Consider the following 11,597-nt stretch of genomic DNA (forward strand, 5'->3'; position numbering starts at 1 on the left):
CACAAGGGTCAAAGTGTCAGATCTTGGATTTTTTGCCAAAATCGAATTTTTTAGCCGGGTGAACGTTGATTACAACTATTTAAGCGCCGGGCTAGTCAGAACTCTCAAAAGTATGTGGAAAAAGTTGAAAACTGAAAAAAAAAATTTTTTCACCGGGGGCCACAGGGTCCGGCTAAAAAATTCGATTTTGGTAAAAAATCCAAGATCTGACACTTTGACCCTTGTGACCCTTGGAACGACTTTCCCCCCGGAAAAATCCAAGATCCGACACTTTGGCCTCCGGTGAAAAATTTTTTTTTTCATTTTTCACTTTTTCCACATACTTTTGATAGTTCTGAATAGCCCGTCGCTTAAATAGTTGGAATCAACGTTCACCCGGCTAAAAAATTCGATTTTGGCGAAAGTCGACCTTCCCCGGGAAAAACCGAAAATCTGACCCTTTGAAAATTTGCAAAAAAAAAACTTTTTCAGTTTTCAGTTTTTCCACATCCTTTTGAGAGTTCTGAATAGCCCGTCGCTGAGATAGTTGGAATCAACATTCACCCGGCTAAAATATTCGATTTTAGCGAAAGTCGACTTTCCCCCGGGAAAAACCGAAAATCTAACCCTTTGGCTCCGGGTGAAAAACAATTTTTTTTAGTTTTCACTTTTCCCACATACTTTTGAGAGTTCTGAATAGCCCGTTGCTTAAATAGTTGGAATCAACGTTCACCCGGCTAAAAAATTCGATTTTGGCGAAAGTCGACCTTCCCCGGGAAAAACCGAAAATCTGACCCTTTGAAAATTTGAAAAAAAAAACTTTTTCAGTTTTCACTTTTTCCACATACTTTTGAGAGTTCTGAATAGCCCGTCGCTCAAATAGTTGGAATTAACGCTCACCCGACTAAAAAATTCGATTTTGGCGAAAGTCGACTTTCCCTCTGGAAAAACAGAAAATCTGACTCTTTGGCTCGGGGTGAAAAAAAAAATTTTATTTCGACTTTTGTCGCGCCTTCGGGGGTTTCATTGGCATCAGAATTGTTAGAAAATACAGAATCAACTTTCACTTGGCGAAAAAATTCAATTTTGGCGAAAATCCACTTTCACCCTTAACCCACGTGAAAATGAAAAATTTTTTTTCCCCTTTTCTGTCACCTCCGAGGGTTTCATTGGCATCAGGGGGTCAATAAATACAGAATCAACGTTCACTATTTTTTATCTAAACACCGCCTACAGACGGTGAGATGAGGGTGGCTAAAATATATTCTGCAACCGTCTCCTCGTTGGCTACAAATTTCAACCCTCCGCATACATGCCTTCCCCTTCACCCGCTCGTAAAATCACGCGTTCTCGGTAGCATCGAGGAGGACTTCTCAGGACCGAAAAGAACTGAGGATTCGAAAGGTCTCTGGAAAAGTACCTCGCAGAACTGATTAGGACTTACCAGATCCATCTAGGTCTGGAGAGATCTTGAAAGACCTGTGTACGTCCAATCAGAATCAAATCCTCGACTCGGGAATTCTTTCTCAATTAGGGGAGGGTGTGCCTGTACCGCTCAGCGGCTAATACCGCTCGCCCGATTTTCTCCGCAACCATCAACTTAAACATTTCTTTCTGTTCCTGACCATGAAGAATTTGATGATAGGATGTGATTGTCGGAAAAATTTCACTTTATGTACCTCTTGAAATATGAAAAAACACGTAACGAAGTTTTGAGGTCTTTACAGTGCAAAATATACAAAGACATCATCTCTTTCATAATCAAAAGAGCATTTTTTTGCAATTCATGAAATGTGCAATAATATTACACCACTATAATCAGTAGCGGTGGAATCGGGTATTATCGCACTCAGTCCTGTGAGACCCTGAGTGTCATTTGTGTTTGTGATTGTTTGTTTACTTTATTGCACTTGTGAGTATATGATTTGGGACTGAATTTTTCTTGAATTTTGATTAATGAAATTTCTATTTGTTTTCTTTTCTACGAGTTTTGTGACGAATGAGCTGTGGTCAAATGCTATTGAAATGAATCGTGCCGTTGAGAAATTGTTCCATAATGAGTTGTACCATAAGAAACTGTTCTGTAATAAATTGTTCCGTAATAAGTTGGTGTAACAAATTGTCCCATAATAAATAGAGGTACAATCCCTTATTCCCTATCGCATTGCAGTCCAAAAAAATTATTGCAATGAAAAAAAAACTTACTCAATTGTAAGTCCTCGATTACTTTCCGACCGATTGTAGGTACACTAGGATATAGTCGCAGGGATTCTTTGATGCATCGTTCAAGGTAATTCAGTTTCTGCACATCTCTTATATTCATCTTCTCACTGACTTTCCCCCTCATGACTTCTTGTATTTCTTCCCTGCAACGGTTCTTCAAAAAGACGATGGATCAGTTGTAAAGTGAATCTATGGGCTTGCAGGGGATGTGGAAATTCAATGATTGCAAGAAATGCGTGGATCAGAAGAAGGAAGATTGGATTGAAATTAGACAGTGATTTCCGAAACATTGCACCAAGGACATTGGTGCTGCCTTTACTAATTCTTCTATTTTATAGAAAAAGAATTTCTCTCTATATTATCAAAATCCAAATCGACGTCTGGTGATACAAATTTGGTACTCGAAAATATGACTGACCCTTATTCCCTTAAATTTTGTAGGAAATCCTGTTGAAAATCGAATATGAAATCCTATAGGAAATCGTATAGGTTTTTGTCATACGTGATATGATACAGTGGTAGTGGTGGGGGTAGTTTCTTCGTGCATACAGATACCCGATAGGACTCGGCTCGGGATCTTCTACAGTCGGAGTCAAAAATTTTCCTTGGCCGATACGCTACCGCGTATCTCGATCTTATGATTGACTGATTGATTGATTGATTTGATTTATTAACTGTAAGTTATGTCTTACAAATTGACACCAACAAGTGGAGTCGAGAGAGGATGAAAGTAATAACAGCAACAAGATATTACAAGAAATAGTAAAAATAAGTAAAAGTAAGTAATAAATACCAAGATCTAGTGCACATAGTAAGTGAAAATCATCAAAGTGACAAAAGAAAGCTAAATTGATCAAGGTAGTAAAAGCTATTAAATTTAAATTAAATTAAATTAATTGTAAAATGCGGTGTAAAAAGCAGTAGCTGGCAATATATGCTCAGCAGACAGTGACGAACGGGCTCCCAGTAGAGATGATTCATTGTAAAATGAGCATGAAAATCAGAGAAAAAGGGGAGGTGAGTTAATCGGGAAGAAAGTGGGGAAAATGAATCACGAGGGGAGGAATAAGTGCAATTAGTTGCGTCGAATATGCAGTTCATTATGGAGAAGCAGCTGTCTCAGAGCAGCATTGAAAGAAGCACTTGACGTGAGATCACGCACAGATGAAGGAATAGAATTCCAAAGGTACGTTGCGGAGATGAAAAAGATCAATGATCAATAAAATGAGTTTTGAAAGCATAGACTGTTTTATCACTTGATCATTGGAGGATTTCAGTAATTTAGTATACACACCTGGATGTCTGTGTGCTCTGCCAGAACTAGTGATAAGAAAAGCAGAGCCGCAGCAGTGGTATCGTGACCCTGAAAATGAAGCTGATTCAATGAACTAGAATTGTTAAGCCTTGACAGTGACAGTGACAGTTACGCTCACATATTTCAACATCATAGCGTAATCAAACCCATAAAATAATAATTAGAATGATCAAAATGAAAAAATCATAATTGCTGCCATAGAATACGGAGATGAGAAACTTTTGTCTGAACATTGCAGGAGAACACTGAAAAAAGGGAGTTGGATTTTATTTTGATACTGACTTCGAAAACAAAAGTGGCCACTTCTTCTTGTATCCCGTGGTCATCAATCCCTTGACCGTTGCGCGACGCTGCAATCAACAAGTCGAGAAAGGCGAGTCGTCTGCGACTCTCTGTCAAATGAAATTGACAGTTAATTAATGAAGATGGGAGACAAATCACTCCAGCAATATTTCCGAAACTGGAATCTCTATTTCCATTTCAGAGTGAATTAGAAATTCGTTTGGTTTACGTACTCCTCAGCTCTGCAGGTACACTTTTGTTTTCCGTATCTTCTGCTGAAAATTCATTTAGATATTTTCCGCCGGTCGAGTCATGATACTGCTTTCGTTCCTCGATTATCGTCATTGTGAAATCTTGCAGATTCTTGATGATTTTCGCCTGTTGCTTGCCTCTAGTTGTCATCGAATAAATGAAATCACTTTTGAGCCAAGGCTTCGTTGCTCTGAAAAGAAATGACGCCGTAAGCGGTGATGACTATTTACAAAAATTCCGAAGATTGTATGAACAACAAAGATTCATCCATTGTGTCTACGTACCTCCAATAGAACAGATTTCCAATGTCATGAATCGCCTTTCTGTACTCGTTCTGAATTTTGTTTTTCTCATCAAAAGTAGTTCCCATAGCTGTCTCTGAAGCCCCGAAAAAACCATTAAAAATTTCGCCCAGATGTACGCCCAAATAATACCAATTATAAGCCAAAATTTCAGATTTTTATCTATCACTTTAGTCGTTTTTTGTTAAAATTTATAAAAAAATTCCCAGAATTTTGCACGCACATACGGACGTACTCACAGACATTCTCTAAAATATCATAGCATTTCGAATTTGAATTGAAAATGATAATGTATACCTGATACTCATTTCCTTGGTAATTGAAAAAACGAAAAAACCCATTCGTTCTTCGAGAGGTTGGTAAATTTTCTGTCTTCAAAATTTCGTATCTCAAAATCGCAATTGTGTTTTTTTCACTGAATTCGTGTGTGAACGTGGATAATCCAAATACCAATGATTCTTATGGAGTGAATATACTTTGGAAGAACCTAATGGACTTCAACATAATCTTTACCACAATCATATTAAGGATGATCGGGCGAGCTGGGAGAATTGGAAAAAAAGCAGCCATTTTTTTATTTTTTTCTTACGTATTCTTTAGATGATGGAAAAGGCGTATGCAAAGTTTCAGACTCCTGGGGAGCATGGTTAATTTATTATGAATTTTTTGAAACGCGGTCATTTAACCCATGATCTTATGGAAATCACCAAAAAAACTGCAAAACTCACGGAAAAAATACAGTCAAAGTCATGAAACTTTAGACACATTTAGAACATGTGATCAATAATTTTTTGAGTGCAAAAGATTGTCGCCTAGGAGCATTGTTTATTAATAATTGCGAAAAAAGTACTGAAAAATGAAATTTCTGCGCACGCAGCCCAAACGAGCAGCAGCGGCCCAAGTACCGACCAGGGGGAGGGGTAGCGCGGTCAATTTAAACGTCTCTTGAGAGAGAGCGATGAAGCGTTGTGATTGGAGCTCCCTCGAGCCAGTGGTACCAGCTCCTGGTGAAAAAAAAACTACCGACGATGTTGCCACTTTTTCGCATGGATGAATATTTTTTCATTTATTAAAAAAAAACAATCTGAAAACCATTCAATGCGTGAAACAAATACAAATAAATTTGATTAGCTCCAAAAATAATTTTTAACTGGAGACACTCCCTAATATTGCCTGAATATTGAATCCGAATGGGAAAAATTTTTGTGTTCAGCGATTGGTTTTCTGCAGGAAAACAATAGAAACCCCTCCGCTTCACCTCCTACATTTCCTCCTCGCCCAATTATCCTTAAGTTTTAATATTAGTGAAAATCCATCGAAAACATCTATCTGAATGAGTCTGAATATCATAGTACTATATCTCGGTTCTACCAATTCCTGAGGCACGTAAGGTAGAGAATATGCGCGCGGCCTAATTTAGTATCATCAAGTAGAGAATATCACCAAGATAATCTAATTATTATTGACAAATTATCTCTCCAACACGAGAAAATCTTTCCCCATCCCAAATTACAAGTCAATGGCCTGATCCCTCAATAAAATACTTACCACAAATTGTTCCAAGTGTGAACTTTGAAAATATGGGCAGAAGTTCCTTGACAACATCGCCAGATTGCGCCTCAGCTAATAAATTTTCCACAAGTCTATCCGTATGTTCAACGAATGTGTCAACAAATTCTTCCAGGACATTGAAGTGGAATGCGGGAGTGAGAATTTTCCTACGTCCTCGCCACTTATCACCTGGATTCATTCAATACACAATCACTTTTTTTCCGATAGTATAAAGCAGTTTCAATAATTGCTGCATAAAAAAAACATTCAATTTATGTTTATTTTATGTGCAATTTATGTTTTGTATCTTGATTCAATCCGGGGTTTCTACTTCATGAAAGTACAATTGAATGAAGTCGAGAATCTATTCATTTCAAGTGGATTTCATTGACTTGGATTGAGTATATCCAACAAAATTTAAGTCTAGTTGGCGATTTAATTAAAGGCAACCTCTTCCTGACTGAAGCTGGCACTGCACTTGATTCACGTTGATGCTTTACTCCCAAAAAAATAGTTCCTTATTTTAAGGTATTTATTGCGTGGCCAGGGGATCAGTGCTACCAACGTGTACCTCGAACGGCACGACGTTGTCACTTTTTCTATCCATATTAATTATTTTCCAATAATCCAAAAGACAAGCTTGAAGAATAAAAGAAAGCTTGAAATATGTGGGGAAAAAATAGATAAGTTATTAAAAAAATATTTCGAACACAAAAATGGTCGAAATAGATCGAAAATTTGTAATTGAAATATCGTTTTTTTTGTACAGCGATTGGTTTTCTGCAAGAAAACAATAGACTTCCGCCCGTCGCCCCTCCAACATAACTACCCCGCCATAAATACCTTAAGGGGGGTTCTGAAAGTTTCAACGTGAGATTTTTGAAAGTCTCAAATGGAAAATATTAAAAGTCTCAAATCAAGACTTTCAAAAGCCTCAACTTGAAGGACTTCAAAAGTCTGAATTTGAGATCATTGTTCTTGTCGTCAATTTTCATAAAACAGTGGTTTTTATACTCAAACTAAATCAGAAATCGGAATTGATTGGATCACATTTTTTTTACTTGAATCAAGTAGGAAAAATACCAGTTTCACTTCGCCATCTACCTCAATCAAGAAATAATGTTATTGAATTATTAATGAAGTAGAAGTCGAAGTCGTTTTTGCAACTACGTCGTAAGTAGTTTTTTTCGGAGGAAACACATACCTGTACTGGTGAGGAGGCCATCGTTTAGCCACGAATGGAGGAGGTCGTAGAAAAGACTTTTCTCGATGTGTTTGTTGCTTGGTAGAAGTATCTTGAAAAAGCAATAAAAAAGTCCGCATTTACTTTTTGATAACTTCAGGAAACAAGTGGACTGTTAAAAATCTTGCGGGATTTTGATGATAGGAAGATCGGGAGGGAAAGTGAAGTGGGATGGATTGTCGGAGAATAAATTGAGTTTCGTTGATTGTTACTGTATTTAAAAACTTTGTGCACTGAAATATACACTCGATGGATTTCTAATAAATAGTTGATTTACCGATTTACCGATTTTGAAAAAAGACTACATACATACACCATCTAAAAATCGCATATTCGAGCTTTGCAGACCGTCTTTAGTCACCCTAACGCAAAAAATTGAGCAATGATTTAAAATTTGAGTTTGAGCGATGACAAAGCTTCCATTCGGAAGCAATATGAACCAAAATAACGAAACAAATACAAATTATGAAACAAAAATGTGTGAATTTATTCACCTCAAGATCATCAGGATGTCGAATATTGATGACCGGCCAGTTAAGAATCCAGAATTTATAAACAGGATAGTAGTCCCTCGCTGAATTTCTCAAAAAGTGCCACAGTTGTTCTGAAGAAAAGACGCAAATCGAAAGATTCAATGCGCACTTATTTTATCAAGACGCCACTGCCTTAATCTTCATAATTAATGACTCATCTCGATAAGGCGTGAATTTCGCAGAAATTATCGAGAACAGTTTTTTGTAGGAAATTTTCACCCGCCCTTTGACAATTTTATTTAAAAAATCAATACCATCTTTCAGTGATGAACGACTTGAAAAAACTTTCATAACTTTTTTATTTTTATAGAATGCCAAGCCCAGATTTTCAAGCACTATTCAAAGCAGACTCAAACCTGAATATCACTGGAAATACTAGGGGCGCAGCACAAGCAGAATCGAATCCTAGATTTCAGCGAAGGGTTAAATTTATTTTGAAAATTTTTAGCTGGACACCTCAAGGCCGTGGTTTATGGGGAGGAAACTACCGAGAGACCTGGTAGTCTGGGGGAACAGGGCTCGTGCAAATTACTATCATTCAAATAAATCCTTGTACAGAATAGGAATAACGGAACACGTCTAAAAAACTTCGTCAAAAAAACATCGTTAAAAAAACCTTTTGTCAAATTGAACTTCCGTCAATAAACGCGTATGAAAAAATCTATAGGATTTCCTATAGGAAATCCTATGGAGACTTCGAACATTTCCTATAGGATTTTTCTGGTGGGATTTCCTATAGGATTCCCTATAGAATTCACTATAGGGTTTTCTATAGAAAGTAACACACAAAATTGAGACTCGAAACCAATCGGTCACAAGGGTCAGGATCAGGGTCATAAATCTGATAGGAAATTCTATAGGGAACCCTATAGGAAATCCTATAGGAAATCCCGTGGGAAATCCTATCAGAAAAATCCTAGAGGAAATGTCCGAATTCTCCATAGGATTTCCTATAGGAAATCCTATAGCATTTTTTCATACGTGAAACCTTTCGGTTATCTTGTCTCTTGTAAGACTATAGGTAAAATCAGTGTTCGTGTTTGAAATTTCAGAGTGTTGTTTCCTTGTGCATATGAATTTCTATCAAATCATTTGTAATCAAGACTTGATGCTGTTTATTCTGGAAGCTTCCGCCTGAAAGCTTCGTAATCGTTCAAATTTACGTTTCGGAATTTTTGTCAGGGTAATCTAATAGGCCCAAATAGTCTGAATATGCCATTTTTAGAAAGTGTCTGTATGCACATACGTATGGATAGGTGTGAATGGACTTTTTCATTTTTTTTTTCGAAATTTTCTTTATGCCTTAAAAGTTTAGAATTTTTTTTCTTCAATTTTTTTTTGTTACCAACTTGTTTTGAACAAGTTTTATTAACCAAGTTTTTTAGACATGGACCCGAATTTTTCAAAGAATCATGACAAAATTTTTGGTAGGTTATTGGAATTCCTCTGATTCCTGGCAGAGACAGACTCTAAAAGTTTGAAAACTATTCATGATTTCATTAAAAGTAATAAAATAAAAATTTAAAAATATGTTCATAGCAACTAAATACAAGTTAACATAAAAACCAAAGTTCATATGTAAATAATACTCGAATGAATTTGTGTAAATAATCCAACGATGGATTAATACTTAAATAAAAAAAACCTCAATAAAAAAAACTTTTTCATTAAAACAATAATTACCGTAGGGCACGTTAACATCCAACGCATTTCCAAGCATCGGAAAAGCTTTGGGCCCGGGAATCTTATCCACCAATATTCCTCTCCTGTTATGATGAAGGTAGTAATCAAAGATGAACAGAACAATAATCGGAAATGATAAGATCAATGTTGTTAAAGTGAAAAATTCCATTTTCGCCTCAAATTTGGAACAACGAAGATTACAGAGCAGTCAGCGGCACCAGATGAATGCTCCACAACTGATACGAATAATCTGCAGTCCTTGCCATTCGCCTTGCTGCACGCAATACTTCAAGTTTTTCTGGTGGTTATGTAAATGCGCAATTTCAACAATTCCGTCAGCCTCCTTCTCTGACACTCTTCCACTTCTGCAAAATGACTGCACTGTTTTCCGATGAGATAGAATTAAAACCGTGACTTTATATTACTCGTCATTAATTGTACGTTACGCATACGCAAGAACAATAACGATTGAAATAGGAAAAAAAATTATTTAATTTTATGGAATATCATGTTATTCCGATGACAGACATTTTGAGACTTGGAATCATCCTGGTAGACTTTTTCCTATGATTAGGAAAAGGGCGTCATGCGCGCGCAGGAGATGTAGGAGTCAAGTCTCAAATTAATTCCCCCGCTATTTCTAATCATCTAGATATAACGGATAATGGTGTATAGATACCATTTGTTATCATATTTTCCACACTCAGAAAAATGAATAAATCCCGAAAAACGAAAATTCCACATTATTATTCTATTTTTTACTTGCACTTTCGTAATGATCTTCTAGCGTGAATTGGCGAAATATGAAGGAGATAACGAACTGACGTCGTGCACGAGAGGTAGATAATCTTTTCAGACTTGGACGCCCTCATCATGTCGGGAACACTATGAATTAGATAAGGATTGTTTTGCCAACCGAAACTGGTGTGCTCTCTTCGTGACGGAGGCAGAACGATTAGCGTTCACCGAAAGGTCGCACCGTTTTATTTACCACAAATATCATGGAATTGAAGAAACATAGTGATTTTATTATCAAGACTTGTTTTGTAGATAAAATGGCAAACTACAAAAAATATCTTATCAGAAATCACAGTATTCATTTTTCATTTCAAAATATTTACGAAAAATTATCGATTTTTTGTCGTTACCAGCGTTTTTTCCCTAGCGGCAGAGAGCGGCGAGGGGGGTAGAGTGGGTTTATCAAGCTCTCTTGGTCGCCCAGGCATCGAGTGTTGAGATCGCATCATATCTCTCTATATAATAAAAAAATGAGTCAAAAAATTCAGGCGACGCTTGAAATTCAGAAGTCGCTGAAAATTCAGGCGAGATTTCAGATTTAGGCGACGCTAGGGTGGTAATGTTGGCTCAGAGTCGGGCCAATGTCGGCCCACGGTCGGGCCAATGCCGGCCCAAGATCGAGCCAACGTTGGTCCAGGATTGAACCAACATCGGCTCGGGGTCGGGCCATATATCGGGACCCCCTCATATATGGGGACCCCCCTCATAAATGCCCCCCTCCCCTCATATATGCCACCCCCCTCATATATGGCGATCCCCACCATACTTTCAGAACTACTATTTCCGTTGCCTGTTAACAGGTTCGCCTGATTAGTTTGGTTTTCTGTTTTTTCGTTTTTTCAATAACATCAACATTTTTGTACTGTTATCTTCTATCGTCCGTTTTGATTCACGTTTTATTAACAAATGTGCATCTCCATATGCATACATTAAAAATTTTCTATGCACATCTGATTTTACGGTCAAATTTGACTAATGAAGCTGTTGAAGAAACCTCCACGATTATAGCCGCATGGTCACATGGGAGGGAGAAGAGCGAGCGAAGCGAGCGGAGGGTCGAACCCCCCGGGTTGGCGAGCGAAGCGAGCAGGCGGCGGAGCCCTCTAGTGGCCGAATAATGATAATCTTGCGATCGCCACGACAACTTTGACAGCTAGTATTGCCCCCAAGCTGGCAGCCAACATTGTCCCAACGTTAAAATTTTTTACTTTCCCCTGAATATTGGTTTCAAAATTTTTTTTTCCAACAACAGATGATGCAATCAATCTCATAATCGAACTCGGTCAAGATGGCATTGAGAAGAATATTTTAAATCGCGATTGGAATTTAAATATCTAAAAATTGCATATTGGATCTCCTGAGGCCAAAATTGAAAATTTCGGATTTGACAAATACAAATCCACGATTTCTAAACGTGAAATCATCTATTGAATATT

The 11,597-nt window shown here is 37.4% G+C and overlaps 1 protein-coding gene across 2 annotated transcripts in view; it reads right to left on the reverse strand.

Moving 5' to 3' along the window:
- Positions 1-9,890, reverse strand: part of LOC107048694 (cytochrome P450 4C1) — a 12,327-nt gene extending 2,437 nt beyond the window's left edge. Inside the window, exons 1-9 of one of the 2 annotated variants that reach the window (XM_015272016.1) lie at positions 9,364-9,890; positions 7,642-7,751; positions 7,109-7,199; positions 5,902-6,093; positions 4,336-4,429; positions 4,033-4,241; positions 3,800-3,909; positions 3,497-3,565; positions 2,185-2,356 (exon numbers count right to left, since the gene is read on the reverse strand). In XM_015272016.1, the coding sequence (XP_015127502.1) occupies positions 2,185-2,356; positions 3,497-3,565; positions 3,800-3,909; positions 4,033-4,241; positions 4,336-4,429; positions 5,902-6,093; positions 7,109-7,199; positions 7,642-7,751; positions 9,364-9,532 (1,216 nt within the window). In that variant the 5' untranslated portion in view covers positions 9,533-9,890. The remainder of the gene's footprint in view (positions 1-2,184; positions 2,357-3,496; positions 3,566-3,799; positions 3,910-4,032; positions 4,242-4,335; positions 4,430-5,901; positions 6,094-7,108; positions 7,200-7,641; positions 7,752-9,363) is intronic. The other variant, XM_015272017.2, reaches the window with a different exon arrangement.
- Positions 9,891-11,597: the final 1,707 nt, after the last annotated feature.

This window comes from Diachasma alloeum, unplaced genomic scaffold (genome assembly GCF_001412515.2).
Source record: "Diachasma alloeum isolate Michigan unplaced genomic scaffold, Dall2.0 Dall_scaffold_00196, whole genome shotgun sequence".
NCBI lineage: Eukaryota > Metazoa > Arthropoda > Insecta > Hymenoptera > Braconidae > Diachasma > Diachasma alloeum.